This window comes from Dinoponera quadriceps, unplaced genomic scaffold, assembly GCF_001313825.1.
Source record: "Dinoponera quadriceps isolate SergipeBrazil2010 unplaced genomic scaffold, ASM131382v1 scaffold120, whole genome shotgun sequence".
NCBI classification, from domain to species: Eukaryota; Metazoa; Arthropoda; class Insecta; order Hymenoptera; family Formicidae; genus Dinoponera; species Dinoponera quadriceps.
Genome location: NW_014554309.1, coordinates 109,951 through 132,595, shown reverse-complemented (window position 1 = coordinate 132,595; position 22,645 = coordinate 109,951). Strand labels below are relative to the sequence as shown.

At 38.5% G+C, this 22,645-nt stretch overlaps 6 protein-coding genes across 8 annotated transcripts; 4 read left to right on the top strand and 2 right to left on the bottom strand.

The window, feature by feature from the left end:
• Positions 1-188: 188 nt before the first annotated feature.
• LOC106746243 (ATP-dependent RNA helicase dbp4-like) lies at positions 189-7,008 on the bottom strand. 3 transcript variants are annotated; one of them, XM_014622613.1, is made up of 9 exons: positions 6,967-6,992; positions 6,734-6,834; positions 6,248-6,438; positions 5,985-6,158; positions 5,702-5,903; positions 5,414-5,609; positions 5,233-5,318; positions 2,179-5,156; positions 189-1,827 (listed from the first exon to the last, which is right to left on the bottom strand). In XM_014622613.1, exons 3-8 carry the CDS (start codon positions 6,432-6,434, stop codon positions 2,222-2,224), a joined length of 3,780 nt encoding a protein of 1,259 aa, XP_014478099.1. In that variant the 5' UTR covers positions 6,435-6,438; positions 6,734-6,834; positions 6,967-6,992; the 3' UTR covers positions 189-1,827; positions 2,179-2,221. The 3 variants fall into 3 exon arrangements, with proteins under 3 accessions (XP_014478099.1, XP_014478108.1, XP_014478090.1); XM_014622622.1 differs by having other exon boundaries at positions 6,730-7,008; XM_014622604.1 differs by having other exon boundaries at positions 6,734-7,008.
• A 952-nt stretch (positions 7,009-7,960) lies between these two features.
• Positions 7,961-10,045, top strand: LOC106744683 (cytochrome P450 9e2-like). The gene has a single exon (XM_014619640.1). It carries the CDS (start codon positions 8,069-8,071, stop codon positions 9,647-9,649), a length of 1,581 nt encoding a protein of 526 aa, XP_014475126.1. The 5' UTR covers positions 7,961-8,068; the 3' UTR covers positions 9,650-10,045.
• Positions 10,046-11,259: 1,214 nt separating this feature from the next.
• LOC106745870 (cytochrome P450 9e2-like) lies at positions 11,260-16,985 on the top strand. Its single transcript, XM_014621851.1, has 2 exons — positions 11,260-11,355; positions 14,468-16,985. Exon 2 carries the CDS (start codon positions 14,488-14,490, stop codon positions 16,048-16,050), a length of 1,563 nt encoding a protein of 520 aa, XP_014477337.1. The 5' UTR covers positions 11,260-11,355; positions 14,468-14,487; the 3' UTR covers positions 16,051-16,985.
• Positions 11,355-13,933, top strand: LOC106745878 (cytochrome P450 9e2-like). Its single transcript, XM_014621865.1, has one exon. It carries the CDS (start codon positions 11,376-11,378, stop codon positions 12,930-12,932), a length of 1,557 nt encoding a protein of 518 aa, XP_014477351.1. The 5' UTR covers positions 11,355-11,375; the 3' UTR covers positions 12,933-13,933.
• A 111-nt stretch (positions 16,986-17,096) lies between the features above and the next one.
• Positions 17,097-19,307, top strand: LOC106745883 (cytochrome P450 9e2-like). Its single transcript, XM_014621878.1, has one exon. It carries the CDS (start codon positions 17,242-17,244, stop codon positions 18,796-18,798), a length of 1,557 nt encoding a protein of 518 aa, XP_014477364.1. The 5' UTR covers positions 17,097-17,241; the 3' UTR covers positions 18,799-19,307.
• On the bottom strand, positions 19,227-22,621 carry LOC106745861 (WW domain-binding protein 11-like). Its single transcript, XM_014621839.1, has 7 exons — positions 22,323-22,621; positions 22,109-22,234; positions 21,502-21,599; positions 21,161-21,332; positions 20,836-21,086; positions 20,031-20,574; positions 19,227-19,760 (listed from the first exon to the last, which is right to left on the bottom strand). The coding sequence occupies exons 1-7, from the start codon at positions 22,384-22,386 to the stop codon at positions 19,327-19,329; spliced, it is 1,689 nt and encodes a 562-aa protein (XP_014477325.1). The 5' UTR covers positions 22,387-22,621; the 3' UTR covers positions 19,227-19,326.
• Between the last annotated feature and the right edge of the window lie 24 nt (positions 22,622-22,645).

Genomic DNA, 22,645 nt, shown 5'->3' with positions numbered 1-22,645 from the left:
TTCGAGAAATCGACATGCACATCGAAGCGTATGAAGCGTAAGCATACAAGATTTCTCATCGGTGTGCGTAAACCGTGTTCTCGAACTAATACAGTCAGCTCAACTGTAAAGAACAAATTAAGTGGAAAGTGTTTTTTTATGCGAATGAAATTATTATTATTATTATTATTAATGATAACTCAGGCGGAAGCAAAGCACACGTTCGTGAATAATTAATTCTATTACACAGAAACGTCAATCCAGTTTATTAACAACCATAGTTAGTGAATTCTCGCATTTATTGTTTTAATTGGCGCATATTTTCAGATTTAAAAGAACACATCAGTCGGATGGGAAAGTCCACTAACTACAGTCATTACTAAACCGGCTTAACATTGCCGTGCAGTCAACAATAACCCTCCCCTCATTTCTATCTTCTACGCGACTTTTATTATACAAACATAATTAGTTCCATCAGCCTCGTCTCGTCTTTCATTCAGTTTATTCGTTCAGTTACTCACGTGTACTTCAACTACGAGAAAGAAAAAGAACCACGTATACTAGAAAAAGAAATTAAAAATTACACGACACGCCTATCATTCGTTCATTCATTCTTCTCGCAATTACTTCACATTTAAAACTCGCAAACGCACGCGTCATATCATCTCACACATGTCATATTTACATACATTACGAATTACGGATCGCTATCTCGGTTTTTGCAAGAAAATAAATACGTGTGCGATAAATTAAATTACTGCCGGCGCACAGCGAATGATAAAGAGCCGGCGGTACTGTTATACCCGATGATATTCGATCGATAAGACCGATACGGACTCCGTTCGTACAGGATCGATCGAATTGCGTAAGCACAGGTAGCGTCGAATCGGTTAAGGAAAGGTTATCCGCGGCACACACTTCACCGTCTCGCCAGTGTATGCGTGTTCAAATCACCGCCGATGCGTGACCTTTCGCTATCGATCGATTCACATGTCATTCCTCGCCGCCGCTTGATCATAAACACATTGTGAGAACTCGCGGAACCCGCCGATGAAACGAAAATGCGCCGGCCCGGTCGTCGATCCCGCGATGTCATGATGTCGTCCTGACCGCATCCGCTTCAGAAACTTTGGCTCGTGCTCGCTCCTACCTTCGAGTAAAATCTAACGAACTTCCGCGTTACTCTTCTTCCTTATCACCTCCGACAAATACTCGGTTCCTACCGGAGAAACAGTACGCTTTACATAATCATTCCTCATCATCGTTAAAGTACGAAGAAGTGTAATCGTTGCTCGTTCACCGTTAGATCCGACAACCTCGCTCGATTACCATTTTTGTTCTCTCCGCGATGGACATCTGTCTCGCTTATTAAAAGACGATATACGCTTTTACGAATTTCTTGTCGATATCGAACTTAATTCTTTGCTTACTTCTTGTTCAGTTTCCGTTACGATCTTTCGCGATTTAACACTGCACTGATTTTTCGCTGCAGAGTTTGAGTTGGAAGTCGCTCGCTATAAATTTCGCTACACCTATATTTAATATAACGCTGATGCAAACACGCCGTGTATTAAATAAGCAAATCGAGCACTTCGCATAATGTGTCACACATGTGTGATAACTGGTCTTTAATGAAAAATAGATGCGGTCACGCATGTGTGAGTGAGAATCATATTCTCGCTTAATGTTTAATTTACTGGAGATAGTCCCTCGTCGATTGCGACAGATATAGCCTTTGCCGAGAGACAGTAAGGAAGTTGTCAACCTGAGGAACTTAGTCGAAATCATGTCGATGGAGAGAAACCTCAATCCTTAATCACAGTAGTCAATTCAGAGATCTTGCGTTTCCTGTAACAAGTCAACCATCATTAGGGATATGCAAATCTGTAACAAGAAACATATCTTGATTTGTAAACTTATGACACATTAATGCTTCTCAGCAGTCTTGATTTAAATTTATTTTTGCGTTATGGATATATCACATTTAAGTATTTTTTTTGTCGTATTTGCTGATCAAAGAGTAACTTTCTCTCGTTTACTACTTTTTTATCTTACATATAAAAGCGAGATATATAAACATCTAGCATCTCGTGATGCGTCAGAATCGAAAAGAAGATATCAGGACGAGACGCTCGATTCGCTGTAACAAAACTTTGCACGAACAAAAATTTTATTCGGAAGGAAGAATCTGGAGCTTACGAGCAATCTCCGAAATTAAACGTCCCAGCGTGATCCCGAGTAATCATTGCTCGTACGAGGACCACATCCCACACATCTCCGCCTCGTAGAGCTGTAAATGTAGCTGATTGGTCTGCATCCTCAGCGACAGCAAGAAATTCTCGACGTCTGAGTTACGCAGGTCAACGTCGTTGTATGCCGAGCCATCGATGTAGAGCTCGCGAGTCCTCGGTTTCTCGTGGCAACCAGTGGTTCCTTCACGGGCCGGACACTGAGACATGTAATTGGGCGACACTCTTCGCGCGTTTGGCGTGTCCTGCATAAGCGGAGAGTTCGTCGTGTGTTTGATGGTCGGATGAAAGCGACCGATTCGATTCGACACGTTCGCCTCTTCCGCATTTGGGAATTCGCAAGTTAGAGGATCGAGGCCGATGTTGCGATTGTCCGTGCGGAAAGCATAATCGCGAGCGTGTAGACGCGGATTGAAGATAGCGTTCGAATAAAACGTCGAATAAAGCGATCGTTGGGTCGTGAACGAATCTGGCAAAGATCTCAAGGGGATCGCCTTCATCCTTGCAGCTTGCGCAGCACCCAGCATTCTCGAGGGATATTTCACGGCGTCGTCGTCTGAATTATCCGTGTGATTCTTCGGGACATCCTTGCCACGCGTCATGCATTTATTAACTTCGCCGTACGATTTGTCCACGCCATTGTAGAGAACGTTATTCGTTTGCACGGGTATGTACTTGGTTCGCACTTGGTTTCTCTTGGTGTCGCTACGATTTGTTTTCCGCCTGGTCCCTTTACTCGCGAACTTTGTTCTCTCCCGATGATTGAATACTTTATCCTCGTTGCCCGAATCCCCGTCAGACAACGTTGACGATAGCACGCTGGAAACGCTGCTAGCTAAGGAGACCTTCTTATCGTCACTTTTACGTCCTCGCATTTCTGCCGACGACAGTCTCTCGCTGTCATTGGAGACTCTTTCGTTTCGATCGTTGGAAATTACGTCGATAGAAAAATCACACTTTGTATCTCCTGATGTCTGACACCTATCTTGACTGTGGACTGTAACTTCGCCAGTACAAATCTCCTGTGCTTCCTGCGTTTCCGAATCATCTTCATGTTTCATCGTTATTCTCGATACATCTGCTTCGGCAGTCGTGTCGCGTTGCACCGCGTCGTCGCTTAAATTTTTAGACTGTTGCACGCCGTCTTCGCTCAACTCGATGCGTTTTAAACTGATCTCTCCAACTTCCTTCTTGAGAAACTCCTTCATATCTGAGAAAGATAAATGTTGATTTTCTATCCTCTTCATTAAATCGTGCTTCTTCGTCTCGCTTAAAAACGCTATGTAATCTATTATTTCCGACAACTTCTCGCTGGGATCTCGATGCTCCCTAAGATACTGTAATGCCTTGCGGTACTCATCAATCTCGGAATCTGACATCATCAAATTCGGCATACGTTCGTCGACGTTTGTAGGATAAGGGAAATAAGCGTTAAATTTGCCGTCCGAACCGTCAAAGCGGCTCTTGAATTGTTCTATTTCCCTGTACATGCCCAACAAATTATTGTGCGAATTAAGTCTCGAGTATACGTATGTGTCGTTTATTTCTTCATCGGTGCGTAGCTCCGGGAAAATGAATAGAAACGCCCGTTTCTGCATAATGAGGAAATGTCTGAGCGCGCAATAATGCTTTTCGTACACCAGTTTATGTATAGAATCAGTCATGTTTGTGTACGTATCGCTTAAAAATTCGATCTCAAAATCAAGCTTTTCCTTCCATCTGGCAGCTGTCTTCAACGGAGTTTCATCATCGTTCTCATCGAATTCTTCGATATACTTCGATAGATCAGCGCTTAATTCGCTCCACTTCCGAGATCTGGTATCTGATTCCTTCGTGTTCAACGGTGCTGAATCAGAATTCTTCGCGGCACACGTATCCTGAGATGCTTCCGTAGAAATTTTATCATCAGCCACGACAGCAGTTAACACATCATTTTCTTCTTTCCTTTCGGCTTTCTCGTCAGAAATCTTTATATATTCACAAATTTGCTTAATCTCATCGCTAGACAATTCGCGGTCCCGAATATTCGAGAGATCCACTTCGAAAACAACATTTTCATTTAATTTCTCCAAAACGGTGGGTTCGTTCGAATAAGGTTTTATCGTAAATCTGTATATTCCTTCTGAACTGACAGATGAGTCCGATTGAGTAGACTTAGCGGTTGATATTTCTTCTTGTTCCTCAAATTCCTCGAGTTGCTGGAGATCAATTTTTCTCACGTCGTGTTCGTTATTATGAAGCTCTTCTCTTTTGTTATCTAAATAGGACTTTTTTTGTTTCGTATATATTTTCTCATTGGTGATGATTTGGTCGCATTTGCTATCTTTCTGCGAGACACTTTTACATTTGTCTTGTTTCGTTGCAGAACTATTCGTACCGTTATTTACCAATGGATTGTTGCCCGTTGAGGGCAAAGTCTTCGTCGACGAACTTATAACCATAGGTGCGCCATTTTCGGATTCGAGAATCCCTTGGTCAATATCCGAAAGTTCCGTGACATTTGTCTTGGATATTGAATAAACTTTCTCGAATATTGTAGTGTCATCGACCCAAACATCTTCCGTATAGTCGTGGCCGAGCTTGAACAGATAAAAGTTCGATCCACCAATGAAGGTCAATAATTTTCTGAACGACGGAAGCTCCCTTTCCGAAACGATCGTGATGGAAATTCCGCGCGATCCGTAGCGCCCAGCTCTGCCAATTCTATGCAAATATGTTGTCGCTTCCGCAGGTACATCCAAGTTTACAACCATGTTGACATTTTCTACATCAATGCCTCTCGCAGTTAAATCCGTGGTCATCATAATTCTACAATTGAAATTCCTTAATTTTTCCATTACTTCTAATCGCTTAGCCATGTCCTGACTTCCAACAATATACGTGGACGAGAAGCCCATAGAGTTAATTTTATTGCTGACCGACTGGGCTCTGTAATAGCAAATATATAAGCAACTGCTACGAGTGAACGTTAGAAAAATATATAATTCAAAATGGTGCTACATACCGCGATTGATAATTTAAAAAGACTATACATTGCTTAAATGGAATTTTGGTAAATATTTTCTTCAATTCATTCACTTTTATTTGTACCTAAAAATATAGATAGAAGATACCAGATTCGTTTGTTGACATGAAAAAAAAACCTGCTATTTAATCTCTAAATAATCTCTAAAAATAAACTGAACCTGTTTCATGCTATTAAGATGTGAGGGAACCACCACCAAAAATTGTTTAACTCCAATTAAAATTGGTCCATCAAGATCTGGCGACGTCAATTCAGGTGAACACATGTATGTTTGCAAGAATGTTTCCAAATCTCCAGGGTAAGTAGCACTCGAGGCTATAATCTGTTTGTTCGACGGTAGTTTGGAAAATATGTAACTGCAAGACCAAATAATTTCAATAATCTCCTTAAGTCAGGTTAATTATTTCAGTATTTTCGATACTCGATAATCTACAAACTCCATACTGACTTGATATCTTGCTGAAAGTTTATTTCCATCAATTTGTCTGCTTCGTCAAGGACAAGTAACCTAATAGTTGAAACTTTAAGTAGTTTTTTATCGATTAAGTGCTTGATTCTACCTGGGGCACCAACTGCTATATGGCATTCATTCAGTCTCTTCCTATCGTGATCTAATGGTAATCCTCCCACAAAATATTCAACTTTTAATCCTAAAATAACGAAGACGATTCAGAGATTAAAAAAGATTTTTCTCTAACAAATATGCAATGCAGTAATGTTATAAAAATTACCTTTTATTTCTGAGCCTATTGTCATAAGAACGTCAGATATTTGAATAGCTATTTCTCTGGTAGGTGCTACTATTAAGGTTTGTGGAGATGATATTTCAATATCTAATATTTCAAGAGCTATAATACCAAATACAACAGTCTTTCCAGTTCCTGATTTTGCACGCACTATCAAATCTACAAGATATCAATTTTTTTTTAACATAAAGAAATATTGTTATTATTTGTTATATTTTAAGTATTATTTTATATTCAATATTCAATACCAAATCCACAGCGACCTAGAGGAATGGCTTTCAATTGTATAGGAGATGGTCGCTGAAATCCAGCAAGTGACAATCCATCTAAAATTTTTTCTGGAAGTCCCATTTCCATAAACGTAACATTTTCTTGTATCTTTATATCGTTTGTCCTTGATTTCTTGTTTATGTCATGTGCGGAGTATCGAAGCATTTTCCTACACAAACATAAGATACAAGTATTATAGAACAACAAATTATACAAGCAAGTAAATAACAAAAAGCGGAGATTTTTCTTACAATTATTGTGGCTTTTATTAAATTTTTCTTTTTTATAAATTTCATTATTTTTATGTCATTTATCGATTTCTAAATATTAAGTATTAAATATATATATATCATCTATTTAAAAACAATAATTTCTACGTAAAATACGCCTTGTAATACACATCAAACTAAGTATTAATAAATTTATATATATAATGAGTCACGTAAAGAAATATATATACCTACTTTTTAAAAGATAAGTACAATAAACGTAACGGAAAATATTTATAACGAGATGGAACGTGAACCGCTGTCAGTCTCCTAACCGCTTTTAATCTAACCTAAAACTACAACTACATGTATTGAAGAAACGCTAGCGTTGTATACTCGGTCACAGAGCAGTTGCAACAATTGACGGTCTGGAGAAAAAGATTCTGGAACTAAATTACAGAAATAACGGGTCTAATAATTCCGTAAACCCGTTATTTCTGCAATGGGTATATTAGGTCTGTTTTTTTCGAAACTTTCTGCACTAGTGCACACTAGTGCAAGGAGTTTACACCAAAGTTCTTTACTATACTCTGACGTTTCAGCTGTGCAGCGAAAACGAACAGACTTCTTTATTGCACTCTTGCACTGAACTGAATTATTTTGTACTAATCTTTCCCAGTGCGGTTCAGTTCAGTTCAGTGCAGTTCTAGTGCAGTTTTAGTGTAACGAAAAAAAACAGATCTATTGTTACGTCCACGATAGATAACTATATAGGGAAATTTGAAAGTAATAAAATCAGTGACTTACATGGTTGGTCAACAGAGTGATGACTTCGCTGGTCGTTATATGATGGAGTGTACTTCTATTTCTCAAGTAGTATGACTCAAGGATTTGCCAGACGGACTATCCATTATAATAAAAAACATAGGCAAAGTTCAACAAGCTATAACTTTCGTAAAAATGACTACGAAGATCGTTTAAAAAGCACATTAAAGCTTGAAGTCTCTAGTTTTTAACCACATTATCTATATTAATGTTGTCGTTCATTTTCATCAAGATATATTTCTAGTTAAACGAAAAATGGCGACCGCTCAATTTCAAACTTTGTTTTTGAGTTTTTAGAGCGAAAAATTATTTCATTCGAAAATGTGACACAGACGTTTTAAAGAGAAAACTTTAAACTTTTTACGTATTTATTAACGAATGTCGTACATAATCTCTATTAGAAAACTTTAAACTTTTTACGTATTTGTTAACGAATGTCGTACATAATCTCTATTAGGCTGGCTTCCTCATTAAAGTCGAAAACGCTCTGATCAGATCTGAAAGGAGAGAATGGTAACATTGTAGCCGCGGGTTTGTTATAAATTGCTATCCAAGGCTTGGCTTTTATCTTACATAATCGTTATGTCGGTAGTGACGCATGAGTGAGATCAGCGATCAGATTAATAGAATGTGTGTTGTAATACCGGCAGTCGCCGGCAGAGATTCGTACGTGCAGTTTCGATCGCACGTTAAATCAGGCTTGCTCGTTCGTTCGCACAATTGTGAATCGATTCCGACAAGATATTGTGATAACATTATTTATCAATGTACGACATGCACTGGACGATATTGTTATCCATCGTGATAGGAACCCTGGGCATCTATTATTTCTTTTCAAAAAGATTTCATTACTTTAAGAGACACAATGTCATCCACGTGCTACCCTTTTCGATATTTGGTGATTTGTGGCCGATTATATTTCGCCAAATATCATTCGCCGCTTACATACAGAAATTGTACACTTCCAAGCCGGACGCCAAGTACTTCGGGGCCTACGCTATGATGAAACCTATAATCTTTCTTCGCGATCCAGAGATCATGAAAGAAGTTCTCATCAAGAATTTTGACGCCTTCCCCAATCGCGAAGGTTTCGGCCTCATTAACGACCCCTTGTTCTCGAAAAATTTGTTTTCTCTCCAAGGACAAAAGTGGAGAGACGTGAGAACTTTATTGAGCCCGGCTTTTACGTCCAGCAAAATGAGGACCATGTTCATCCTGATGTCGGAGTGTGCTGTGGAGTTCGTTAAATCTCTGTCGAAGATATCGGCGGATAAAGGTGACATGGATATGAAGGACGCGTTCACCAGGTATACGAACGACGTGATCGCCACGTGTGCATTTGGAATTAAGGTCGATTCTATGAGCGATCCTACAAACAAGTTCTATGTTAATGGTAAAGACGCCAGTAGCTTCCAAGGGCTGCGTAGTTTGAAGTTAATCATGTTCGCGACCTTCCCGCGGCTCATGCAAGCCCTTGGTTGGAAATTCCTGAAGAAAGACGTGAGAGAATTCTTCCAAGACATTGTGAAGGATACCATCGACACACGCGATGCGAAAAACATCACACGCCCTGACATGATACAGTTGATGATGGACGTCAGAGGTAAACGCGAGGCTGAAAGAGAACTCACTATTGAGGAAATAACCGCGCAGGCGTTTATCTTCTTCCTCGGCGGCTTCGAGACCAGCTCGACCGCGATGTGCTTCACGGCTCAGGAGATCGCAGCCAATCCGGACGTCCAGGCGAAGCTGCGGCAAGAGATCGACAAAGCTCTGGAGGATTCAAACGGCGAAGCGACTTACGAAGTTATCAATCGCCTGGGATATTTAGACGCGGTAATAAACGAAAGTCTCAGATTACATCCGCCCCTCGTCTCCTCCGAAAGACAATGCGAGAGAGATTATGAATTGCCGCCCGCATTGCCCAGTGAGAAGCCTTTCATTTTGAAGAAAGGCATGTCTGTTTGGATTCCACATTACGCACTCCAGCGCGATGAGAAGTACTTCGACGATCCGGACAAATTTCGTCCCGAGAGATTTTTGGACGACAACGCTTACCATAACTCTCCTTGTTACGCACCGTTCGGATTAGGGCCGCGAATGTGCATCGCCAGCAGATTCGCCATATTGGAGATTAAAGTATTGCTGTTTCATCTATTGGCGCGATGTGAGCTGAAACCGGGCGCGAAAGCAATTTTGCCCATAAAATTGAGCAAATCAGCTTTCATGATGGCTCCAGAGGGAGGATTCTGGCTGAGAGTTAAACGTAGAAACGATGTGCATTTTACAATTGGGTCGACGACAACGCTCGATAACAATGTTGACAATTTTGGAAAAATGTTTTAAGTGCGCTGACAGTTGACGGAATCATGTAGACCCGATCGTAGATGCACCCAAGTAACACATGGTTTTATATATGTTTTTTGAACGTACTATATATAAAGTTTCATAATCGTAAAGAACCATTTAGAAATGTTTAAACAGAAATGGATTTGAAAGCATAATATAAGAAACGTAATTGTTACATTTTTACAGGAAATAAGAAATATTTGTTTTTCCTTTTCAAAAATTATAATTTTCTTCATATATAATAGTTACAATAGTCCTTTTTGAAACCTGGAAAGAATCCTAAGTAATAAGGTGATGTCAAATGATGTTTTAATGACGTTTTATTAACGTAAAAAATCTTAATAAATATTTCATATTTAATATGAAATAATTAATAAATATACAATATAATTTAGTCATAAATAATAAGTTATCTTTTGAAATTTAGATAGAAATATTGAAAAAATTATGTAGTATAATATATACTTATTTAGTAAATAGTAAATAATTTAAATTTTATTTGATAAAAAATAAGCTTTTAAGCACATAGAATTCTAAAACATATTTTAATTTATATGGTTTGTCGATTTTTATGATAATTTAATATTACATTTGGTCTATCTTCTTTAGTTTATAAGATAAAAATAGCAAAGTTCGTTATATAGCATATAGCATTATATTTATATTCGTCGCATTTCAACTATGTTGCGTTACTTTTAATATCTGTTAATATTTAATGTCTATTAGTAAATATATTATATAAATAAATAAATAAATATATATATATACATATATTTGTAAATAAGATAAAGTAAGGATATATTATATCAGTCGCAGAAGTATTATCAAAGCCGTTGGAATTATTGATAGCTATCCGATCATCGAGATAAAAAACCTAGCGCGGGTATCAGGTATCAGGTATTATCCGAGTTTTGGGCAAATATTATCTTTTAGGTGAGACCGAGTGTGATTAAAAGAGATGAATGGGATAACCAAGCGTTAGAACCAAAATTACGGAGCGACGCAAACATATAAAGTGACCCTTTTTTCTCTCTTTATATTACAAGTATATTGCAGTTGTGTTTTCCAGGGATTCTTTCTCTTTTCTCCATAGAGAGAAAACTGTTACAGTGGGCGTTTCAAATTGTTTGCGTTTTAAATGTTACATTATTCTTTAAATAAATATATTTCTGTAACTAAGAAATATTTTTCTAATCAATAAAACACGAAAATTCCAATCAAATAATTATTTAGTTAAGAGTATTGAAATAAATTATTTTTTTTAATCAAATAAAAATTATTTCATGTTAACAAATTTTTTTTTCAATATATAATATCGATCGTTAAAATAATTGAGAGATTTAACACTTATTGTTATATTGCATAATTCGGGGTTATCAGGTATTATCCGAGTTTTAGACAAATATTACCTTTTAGGTGAGACATCAAATTCGGCAATGCATTAAGAACCTAATAATGGACAGCAGTAACATTGTGAATTCTAGTTTGTGCGATGCGTACTGTGCGAGTTGGATTCTCGTATCTTATATAACGTTATATAGAGTATGACGCATCGATTAGATTAACGCCTAGATTGAGAGGCTGTATGCGGCGATGCTGACAGTTCTCGGCAGAAACTCGTTTGTGCAGTATCGTGCATACGCTACGTTTACTTTGAACTACTCGTCTATTCGCACACACATTCGTGAGCCAATTCCGACAAGATTTTGTGACAAAATTTACCATGGATTACTGGACAATATCGTTATCCATCGTGATAGGAGCTGTGGGAATTTATTATCTCTTCAAAGAATTCAATTACTTCAAGAGACACAATATTATCCATATGCCGCCTGTTCCGATATTCGGCTCTATGTTGCCACTAGTACTTCGCCGCTTGTCAATCGCAGAATTCGCCGAGAATTTATACTATTTCAACCCGGACGCCAAATACATTGGATTATACGCTGCAACGCAACCTATCATCTTTATTCGCGATCCGGAGCTTATCAAAGAAACCTTCATTAAGAACTTTGACAACTTTCCCAATCGCATAGGATTTGGCTACATAAACGATCCCTTGTTCTCAAAGAACTTATTTTCCCTTCAGGGGCAAAAGTGGAAAGACGTGAGAACAATGTTGAGTCCAGCATTTACAACCAGCAAAATGAAGACCATGTTTACTTTGATGTTGGAGTGCGCTGTGGACTTTGCCAAGTATTTGTCGGAAATATCAACGGATAAAAACGATATGGACATGAAGGACGCTTACACTAAATATGCGAACGATGTGATTGCCACGTGTGCTTTTGGAATTAAAATTAATTCTTTACGTGATCCCACAAACGATTTCTACGTTTTCGGTAAAGAGGCTACTAACTTCCAAGGGTTTCTTAGTAGTATCAAGTTTTTCCTTTTTGGAAACTTTCCGAAACTCGTGAAAATTCTCGGTTTGAAATTTATAAGAGACGACGTGGGAAATTTCTTCAGAAATGTTATCAAGTCCACAATCGACACCCGTGACACCGAGAACATTACACGTCCCGATATGATACAATTGATGATGGATATCAGGGGTAAACGTGAAGCTGAAAAAGAGCTCACTATCGAGGAGATGACCGCGCAGGCTTTCGTTTTCTTCCTCGCTGGCTTCGAAACCACTTCAACCGCGATGTCCTTCATCACTCAGGTGATTTTAGACAAACCGGATGTCCAAGCGAAGTTGCGGCAAGAGATCGACAATGTTCTGGAGAATTCCAACGGAGAAGTGACTTACGAAGCTATTAATCATCTTGAATATTTGGATGCGGTAATAAGCGAAATTCTCCGACTCTATCCACCTATCGCCGTACTGGAAAGATTATGCGAGAAGGATTACGAATTACCGCCCGCGTTGCCGAATAAGAAGCCTCTTACTTTAAAGAAAGGTCAGGTTGTCTGGGCACCGGTTTACTCAATTCAGCATGACGAGAAATACTTTGATGATCCGGAAGAATTTCGTCCGGAGAGATTCTTGGGCAACAACACGTACCACAACTCTCCTTATTACGCGCCATTCGGTTTAGGGCCGCGAATGTGCATCGCCAATAGGTTCGCACTGCTGGAGATTAAAGTGTTGCTGTTTCATCTACTGGCACGATGCGAACTGAAACCTTGTACGAAAACTGTATTGCCTATAAAATTCAGCAAAGCAGTCGTAATGGCTGTCAAAGGTGGATTCTGGTTGAATGTTCAACGTAGACACGATATACATCCTACAATTCGGTCAACGACGTTGAAGAACGATGTTACTAATATTTAAAAGACATTCTAAGTGCATTTAAACTAATTTGAATCATATGGGGCCGGTTGTAGATGATAGCAAAAAATGAAATTTCTCGAAAGAATCTTACATGTTTGTATTCTGTCTCGGTATTAAATAATAACGTATATTTATATTGATATTATATATATATATTTTTTTTTTTTTAAGGATAGGATATAGCAAAATATAAATACCTAACTCTTTATTCTTTGTTTAGCTTGATGTTTTATATATTTCATCTGTTTGGGGATATGCGGCATTTTCAGCGCGTGGAATTTATGCCACAGCATGAATTCATGTCCTAAATAGTTTTTTGCAACAAAAATGTTATACTATCATTTTGCGATGTCATTTTTTAATTTACAGCAGTCGTCCTATTGCTCCATTTTTTGTTTTTCAGTAACTACTGCATGACTAGGCAGCTGTAGAAATCTTAAACGTGTTGTTATTCTCTTACGTTCTTAGAATATTCTTTAATGTCTCTTGAGTTGCAGTTCAATAGTCTCGAGACTGTATCATAACATGTCTAAAAATCATAGTCGAACGGAGGAAAGTACATTCAGTTCTATTTAGTTCTAAAAAAGCATTACCCAATATTATACGGTGATAATTGAATTTTGTTTTTTTCAATTTCTATAATATTAATATATGTTTGTAAGCAAATAATATTGTATGGGAAATAATAACGATATTTAGTGTTACAACAAACAACTATGTTATCTTACATTTACTCTGCGCCATATCACAAGTATATAAAAACACGTCAAAGTTATTATCAGATATCGCGGAAATTGTTATCTGTTATGACTAGCCACTCAAGCTCAGACTGCAAAACAGCACGCTGTAATGTCGCAGATTGCCGTTGAAGCTGCACGACAATTGACTCAATATTTTGGACGACATCTTAGAAATATACTTGTAACATTATACTTGTAACATCATTTTTCGTTTTAAATGTTAGATTTTTTCTATAAATAAATATTTTTCTATAATCAAGACACATTACTTTTGATCGATAAAATATATTAATTTTAATCAATAAAATATATTAATTTCAATCAAATAATTATTTAGTTAAGTGTTTTGAAATAAATTATTTTATTGAATCACATAACAACTTTTTGGTTTTAACAATTTTTTTAAATGTATAATATCGATTGTTAAAATCATTGAGAGATTGAACATCTATTGTCGTATCGCATGATTCAGGGTTGTCAGGTATTATCCGAGTTTTAGGCAAATATCTTTTATGTGAGACATCAAATTCGACGATGCGTTAAGAATCTAATAATAGACAGCAATAACATTGGGGGTTCTGGCTTGTGCAAGGTGTTACTGTGAGAGCTGGATTCTATCTTATATGACGTCGTTTCAAAGATGACGCATCGATTAGAATAGTATATAGAGAAGTGTACCGCGATATTACCAGTTGCCGGCAGACACTCGTATGCGCAGTATCGCACGCACGTTAAATCATTTTGAACTACTCATCTACTCGTGCATACGTACTTTCGTGAGCCAATTCCGGCAAGATTTTGTGACAAAATTTACCATGGATTACTGGACAATATCGTTATCCATCGTGATAGGAGCTGTGGGGATTTATTATTTCTTCAGAGAATTCAATTACTTCAAGAGACGCAATCTTATCCACGTCCCGCCTATTCCAATATTCGGCTCTATGTTGCTGTTAATACTTCGCCGAATGTCAGTCATAGAACTCTTGGAGAAGTTATACTATTTCAATTCGGACGCCAAATACATTGGATTATACGCTGCAACGCAACCTATCATCTTTATTCGCGATCCGGAGCTTATCAAAGAAACCTTCATTAAGAACTTTGACAACTTTCCCAATCGCATAGGATTTGGCTACATAAACGATCCCTTGTTCTCAAAGAACTTATTTTCCCTTCAGGGGCAAAAGTGGAAAGACGTGAGAACAATGTTGAGTCCAGCATTTACAACCAGCAAAATGAAGACCATGTTTACTTTGATGTTGGAGTGCGCTGTGGACTTTGCCAAGTATTTGTCGGAAATATCAACGGATAAAAACGATATGGACATGAAGGACGCTTACACTAAATATGCGAACGATGTGATTGCCACGTGTGCTTTTGGAATTAAAATTAATTCTTTACGTGATCCCACAAACGATTTCTACGTTTTCGGTAAAGAGGCTACTAACTTCCAAGGGTTTCTTAGTAGTATCAAGTTTTTCCTTTTTGGAAACTTTCCGAAACTCGTGAAAATTCTCGGTTTGAAATTTATAAGAGACGACGTGGGAAATTTCTTCAGAAATGTTATCAAGTCCACAATCGACACCCGTGACACCGAGAACATTACACGTCCCGATATGATACAATTGATGATGGATATCAGGGGTAAACGTGAAGCTGAAAGAGAACTCACTATTGAGGAAATAACCGTGCAGGCATTCGTTTTCTTCCTCGGTGGTTTCGAAACCGTTTCAACCGCGATGTCCTTCGTTACTCACGTAATCTCAGACAAACCAGATGTGCAGGCGAAGTTGCGGCAAGAGATCGACAATGTTCTGGAGAATTCCAACGGAGAAGTGACTTACGAAGCTATTAATCATCTTGAATATTTGGGTGCAGTGATAAACGAAGTTCTCAGACTCTATCCACCTGTTGTCATACTGGAAAGATTATGCGAGAAGGATTACGAATTACCGCCCACGTTGCCGAATGAAAAGCCTTTTACTGTAAAGAAAGGTCAGGTTGTCTGGGCACCGGTTTATTCGATTCAGCATGACAAGAAGTATTTTGATGATCCGGAGGAATTTCGTCCGGAGAGATTCTTGGGCAACAACACGTACCACAACTCCCCTTATTACGCGCCATTCGGGTTAGGGTCACGAATGTGCATCGCCAATAGATTTGCATTACTGGAGATTAAGGTCTTGTTATTTCATATATTGGCGCGATGCGAATTGAAACCTTGTGCGAAAACTATATTGCCTATAAAATGCAGTAAGTCAGCAAGTATAACAATAGCTGCCGAAGGTGGATTCTGGTTGAATGTTCAACGCAGAAGTGATATGCATTCTACAATTCGATCAATGACGCTCGATGATGGTGTTACTAATATTTAAAAGACATTCTGAGTTGAAGCATGGAAACTAGTCCGAATCATATTGAACCGGTTGTAAATAAAGCAGGAAATGAAATTTCGCGAGTTTTATATGATTGGCTGGGTGTGGGTCTGGGTTGATTCTGTCTGGATATTAAATAATAATGTATATTTATATATTGTTACTATATATTACACACACACACGCGCGCGCGCACGCCCGCACACATACGTTAATGTTTCAATAAATGACTACATTTTCATGTCCTAAATAGTTTTTATAACAATAATATTATACTATCATTTTGCGATGTCATTTTTAAATTTACATCGGTCGTGACGTTCTATTGTTCCGTTTTTTTAGTAACTATTACGTAACTAGCTGTTGAAATTTTAAACTTATTATATTCTCTAACGTTTTTAGAACATTCTTTTTGCCTCTTGAGTTGCAATTCAATAGCTGTCTCGAGACAGTATTATAACATGAATAAAGATCATAGTCTAACGTAGCAAAGTACGTATAATTCTTAGTTCAATTCTTAAGAAGCATTACTCAACATTATACGATGATAATCGAATTTTTTTCAATCTCTATCAATATATAATTGTACACAAATGATAATGTACATAGAATAATAACGATACTTACTATTATAACATCATCGATCATGTTATCTTGCGTTAATTCTACGCCATATTGTATCACAAGTATATGAAAATACTTTAGAGTTTTTATCATATATCTCGGAAATTGTTATCTGTTATGACCAGCCCACTCCACTCCACTCCACACAAACTGCAAAGCAGCACACTGCAATGTCGTGGATTGCCGCTGAAATCATACGGCAATTGATTTAATCTTGGACTACGTCTTAGGAATATATTTGTAACATTATACTTGTAATATCGTACATTTGTTATAAAATAATGTGCCACGACACTAATAGTTATCAATAATTGTGAATTCTGATTTATGCGATGCATTACTGTAAGATCTGCACTTTCATATCCTATATAACGTCATATCGAGTATGACGCATCGATTACATCACCATCTAGATTGAGAGGGTGTACGCTGCGATGCGGACAGTTCTCGGCAGAAACTCGTCTGCGCAGTATCGGACGTACGTTACATCACTTTGAACTACGTCTATTCGCGCACACGTACACGTTCGTGAGCCAATTCCGACAAGATTTTGTGACAAAATTTACCATGGATTACTGGACGATATCGTTATCCATTGTGATAGGAGCTGTGGGAATTTATTATCTCTTCAAAGAATTCAATTACTTCAAGAGACACAATATTATCCACATCCCGTCTTTTCCGATAGTCGGCCCTATGTTGCCGCTAATATTTCGCCGAATATCAGTCATAGAATTGTTTCAGGAGTTATACAATTTCAATCCGGACGCCAAATATGTTGGATTCTACGTTGCAACGCGACCTGTCATCTTACTTCGCGATCCAGAGCTCATGAAAGAAATCTTGATAAAAAATTTTGACAGCTTTCCCAATCGCATAGGATTTGGCACCGTAAAAGATGCCTTGTTCTCAAAAAACTTATTTTCTCTTAAGGGGCAAAAATGGAGAGATGTGAGAACAATGTTGAGTCCAGCATTTACATCCAGCAAAATGAAGATCATGTTCACCTTGATGTTGGAGTGTGCTGTGGATTTTACCAGATCTCTGTTGGAAATATCAACAGATAAAAGCGAGATGGACATGAAGGACGCCTTCACCAAATATACGAACGATGTGATTGCCACATGTGCTTTTGGAATTAAAGTTAATTCTATGAGTGATCCCACAAACGATTTTTACGTTTATGGTAAAGAGGTTACTAGCTTCCAAGGGCTGCGCGGTCTCAGGTTTTTCTTTTTTTCTGCCTTTCCGAGACTCACGCAATTTCTCGGTTTTAAACTTATAAGCGACGACGCAGGACGTTTCTTCCGAAATGTCATCAAGTCCACAATCCACACCCGAGACACCGAGAACATTACACGTCCCGATATGATACAATTGATGATGGATATCAGGGGTAAACGTGAAGCTGAAAAAGAGCTCACTATCGAGGAGATGACCGCGCAGGCGTTTCTTTTCTTCTTCGGTGGCTTCGAGACCAGTGCAACCGCGATGTCCTTCGTTACTCAGGTGATCTCGGACAAACCAGACGTCCAAGCGAAGTTGCGGCAAGAGATCGACAAAGTTCTGGAGGATTCCAACGGGGAAGTGACTTACGAAGCTATTAATCATCTTGAATATTTGGATGCTGTAATAAACGAAGTTCTGCGACTATATCCACCTAACGTCATGCTGGAGAGATTATGTGAGATGGATTACGAATTACCGTCCGCATTGCCGAATGGGAAGCCTTTTATTTTGAAGAAAGGTCAAGTTATCTGGGCATCGGTTTATTCAATTCAGCATGACGAGAAGTATTTTGATGATCCGGAAGAATTTCGTCCGGAGAGATTCTTGGGCAACAACACGTACCACAACTCTCCTTATTACGCGCCATTCGGTTTAGGGCCGCGAATGTGCATCGCCAATAGGTTTGCATTGCTGGAGATGAAGGTCATGCTGTTTCATTTATTGGCGCTGTGCGAGCTGAGACCTTGTGCTAAAACCGTATTGCCCATAAAAATGAGCAAATCCACTTTTGCAATGGCTCCGGAAGGTGGATTCTGGCTGAATGTTCGACGTAGAAACGACGTGCATCCTACAATTCGGTCGTTGACGCTGAATAACGACGCTGCTAATTTTTAAAAGACATTCTTGGTGCGCTAAAATGTGAAAAAAAAAACAATCATATCGAGCTGGTTGTAGGTAACGGTAGGAGATAAAATTTCGGGAAAAAGCTTTATATGTTTGTATTCTGTTGAGGTATTAAATCATAATGTACATATATAACTTTTCAGGTGTGCTTAATTTTGTAAAATATTATCTTCCGATGTAAGTTGCAACTTAGTTTTGCAACAGTCTAGAGGCGATTTTCAACGAAAAGAGATAAGCAATCTCAAAAGGGAACGATAGGGCTCGGATAGCTCATAGTTCAGTTTCGTAGAATATAACTTGTATCGTTCCAAACTTGTCAATTACAGAAGATTCTGCGTGGGTCTTACACGTTCTGTTCTGTTCGTAAATTTTAATATATACATCGATGCGATATTAAAATCGTCAGATGACAACGATAATTAATAATAAAACTGTATTGTTTATTATACACAAGAGAAACATCGAGCGCTTTAATTAAAGAAAGTACATATATGTATATATATATATTCTCTTCTAAATTCAGAGCAAGCCCTGCATCTCCTGCATGAACTGCATATACGCGTCGTCTTTCGTTTTGGGTTGCGAGGTTCTGGGCGGCTGCGTCTCCGGCAATCTTTCCGTGATCCTGGAAATACTGCTGGACTTCTTCTTGTCGTCTCTCTTCACGCGGAGAGATGTCGGCAGGAATCTGGTAACGTCCGCGGCCAGATTTCTAATTTGCGGCTTCGCCTCTATGGTGGTGCTGCTCTTTCCGTCTTTGTCCTTCCTGTTGATCAATTGCGGCGCGGCAGAAAGGACGTTAGGCGTCTTGGGTTGCGCGCCTGTTCCGGCTTGTGCTTGCAGTTGGGGATTCGTTATATTCGACATATTCGACATCTGCATCTGCGGCGGTGGCATTCTGGGTATGCTGGGTGGGCCGGGTCTTAATATTCTCGGCATCCCAGGAGGAGGGCCTGTAGACAAAGTAAAAGATAAACGCCTTTTATCTCATACGCAGTTAAACAGATTCAACCGTCAATAGCCAGAAAAACTCAAGCCTCTTTTACTAATAACTTCTTAACAAACAACGAGTGAGATGGTTAAAACCTTTCGATTGTTACTCGGGAAGACGATCTCTATAATATACGGGAAGATCAAGATCATCAGGGGAAGGGCAAGAGTGAATATTTAACTAAAATAACAACGTAAGAAAGAATCTTAACGCGCGAACAAGCGATAATTACCAGGTGGTAGTCGAAGTCCGATGCGAGGCGGCGGTGGCGGCGGCATTCTAATGTGTAACGGTGGAGGCGGTGGCCTATAGAGCAACGGCGGGGGCGGAAGACCCATCGGTGGCATCGCATGTTGTTGCGTGTGCTGTGTGTGCGGGTGAGACGTGTGTTGGGTATGAGTGGAGAGATGATCGGACGCTCCAGGTGGTTCCAGCTCCTCGTCGTCTGCCTTCGTGTTGGACTTGCCACTACTATTGGACTTGGAGTTTGATTCGCTTTCGGTCTCGAGCAATGACAGCCGAGCGTTTAGATCCTGGGCGCGTTCGGTCTCCCTTTTCTTATGGACAACTTCCATCTCTCGCATAAATTGATCGATATCCTGCCCGGCCATCGCTAACATCTTCTGCTGCAATGTGGTGGGCTTGACCTTCGCCATGTCTCTGTCCTTCTCTTTCTCCTTCTCCGCGTCCTTCTCCTTGTTCTCTGACTCCTGCTTGTTTTCCTCTTTGTCGTCGGCGAATCGTATCGTTCTCGATTTCGCTGGCGGATCTTTAACCTAGCGAACGTTAAAATTACTTGCGTATTTAACAGCGAGTAATCAATGTGTAGACTGTAAAACACTAACAACGTGGATTATAAATTAATAGTCTGCATATGGTATTCCGAAGTTGTTCTAAACTAAGAAATACTTTAGTTTGATATTATTATGCTAACATTAGTAATACCAGTAGTAGTATCTACTTAATAGCGCGATTATTAATATTTTATAATTCACCATTCTTATTATTTTTCAATTCACTTCGTTTGATTCACGTACATTTTCAACCGTGTCCTCGTCGTCGCTTGATAGATCAGGTGGTGGGAACGGTGGTACACCAGGCGGTTCCTTATTGGGTGCTAATGTAGGCACAACTGGAGAATTCGCGTAAGCACTAGTCTTCTTTAAGATACTCGGCGGTATTGGGATATTCATCAATGGATGATGCTGCGATATATATGGGTGAGGCGGATATATATGTGCAGGTGGTTGTGGCATGTCTGGTAGTGGGATCTGCGATGTCAAGGAGCCTGTCAGTGAGAGAGAGACAGCATGTATAGGTTATATTATTTTTATTAATATTCTCTCTTAGTTATATACCTACCTGGATACATTCTGGATATGTCGTTAGCCGCCGATGGCAACGGAATCTCATCAACTTGTACTTGCTGCGCATGTCGCACGGCTTCGAAGTAAGAAACCAGTTCTATCCTTCTACGTTCATATTGTATTAACTGTTCTTTCAACTCCGCCCACTTTTCTTGATCATCTTTTGCCTAAAACAACATATTAATTATACTGTGATGCTAAATAACAGTTATTTCCTCTCATTCTTACGCTCCTTCATCCCTACCTATATATATTTATTCTCTCTCTTTCATGTCGTAAGCTTACCAATATTTATTGGAGAAAACTTATATATTATGTTTTTATTTATGTACTTACATACATTTTTAAGACTCGCTCTAGAGTCTCCTTAAGTTTCTTTCGTTTATCTTTCAACACTTTTTCATTTAGAGGCGGTGGTTGCATTACGTTGTACTCTACGAAAGGAAATATAAAGATATACTGTAACAGAGGATAAAGGTTTAAAACAACAGTTTACATTCGATTAAAATTACATTCCTGCCTTCTAATATCGTTATTATAAGTTACGTGATAGATTTTCAAAACTTCAAGAAATATCAATCGATTATTTATATTATATTAAGCATGTACTTTAAATAAAGATATTGCAATTTAATGTCTGTATATGTACACTGTGACATGTAAAGTACTACAGTATACATACATATATAAATAGTATAGATGATTTTTCGTGAAAGAATGAAGGGAACATAAAAAATACAAGGAACTCCCATAAATACAGCTATAATGAACAGACATACTGTCATTTCAAATTCTTAAATTCTGTTTCATATACCAGAAGACTACATCAATAGAATAAATAAATTATCCACGAAATTTGTTGCTCATATGCACAAAATTGAGGCTCATATTCCAAGTATTTATCAAATATTCTCAAGTTAAAGCACAACTTATACACACTAACCCATCTGATCAATCTTCTCCATTTCCTCAATGATCTGGGCCGGATCTTTCCCTTTCAAAACAGCCGCTCTAACTAACTGTCTCTGTTTTTTATTCTTTTTCAATTCCTTCTTACGCGCCTCTTTTCCTGCGAGATGAAATAAACATCTCTTTGACTATTGAAAATCAAATTCTTAGACAGATACTGGGTTATGTCATCCGTATACAATACTCACGTGCTTGATCGGTAGGATTCATATACTTTCCACTTTTCGTGGTATTGATTGAACGTCGTCCCATCTTCACGTTATTTCTTTCTGATCAGATCAACGAAAATCAGATTAACGAAAACAATATACTTTCACCAATTGCATGGAAACTCTATCGGAGCCAACACTTCAGAACGTTATTTACGTTAACGCCGGACAATTCCTAAATTTCCTGGGTCTGGTTAGGCTGAAACCATGCGCCACCTATGCTGAGCTTGGTTCAATAAATGGTCTGTTCTTTACAGCTGCACTAGTGTAATAAGTTGAAGTGAGAAAACATATACTTTTCT

Excerpts from the sequence above, each read along its gene's own strand:
- LOC106746243 (XM_014622622.1), bottom strand. The coding sequence starts at position 6,434 with ATGCTTCGATACTCCGCACATGACATAAACAAGAAATCAAGGACAAAC. Across the intron at positions 5,904-5,984 it reads AATAGGCTCAGAAATAAAAG|GATTAAAAGTTGAATATTTT; the intron begins GTAATTTTTATA and ends TCGTTATTTTAG. Across the intron at positions 5,319-5,413 it reads ATCTTAATAGCATGAAACAG|GTACAAATAAAAGTGAATGA; the intron begins GTTCAGTTTATT and ends CTATATTTTTAG.
- LOC106744683 (XM_014619640.1), top strand. The coding sequence starts at position 8,069 with ATGTACGACATGCACTGGACGATATTGTTATCCATCGTGATAGGAACC.
- LOC106745878 (XM_014621865.1), top strand. The coding sequence starts at position 11,376 with ATGGATTACTGGACAATATCGTTATCCATCGTGATAGGAGCTGTGGGA.
- LOC106745870 (XM_014621851.1), top strand. The coding sequence starts at position 14,488 with ATGGATTACTGGACAATATCGTTATCCATCGTGATAGGAGCTGTGGGG.
- LOC106745883 (XM_014621878.1), top strand. The coding sequence starts at position 17,242 with ATGGATTACTGGACGATATCGTTATCCATTGTGATAGGAGCTGTGGGA.
- LOC106745861 (XM_014621839.1), bottom strand. The coding sequence starts at position 22,386 with ATGGGACGACGTTCAATCAATACCACGAAAAGTGGAAAGTATATGAAT. Across the intron at positions 22,235-22,322 it reads GAATCCTACCGATCAAGCAC|GAAAAGAGGCGCGTAAGAAG; the intron begins GTGAGTATTGTA and ends TTCATCTCGCAG. Across the intron at positions 21,333-21,501 it reads AGCGAGTCTTAAAAATGTAT|GCAAAAGATGATCAAGAAAA; the intron begins GTAAGTACATAA and ends ATGTTGTTTTAG.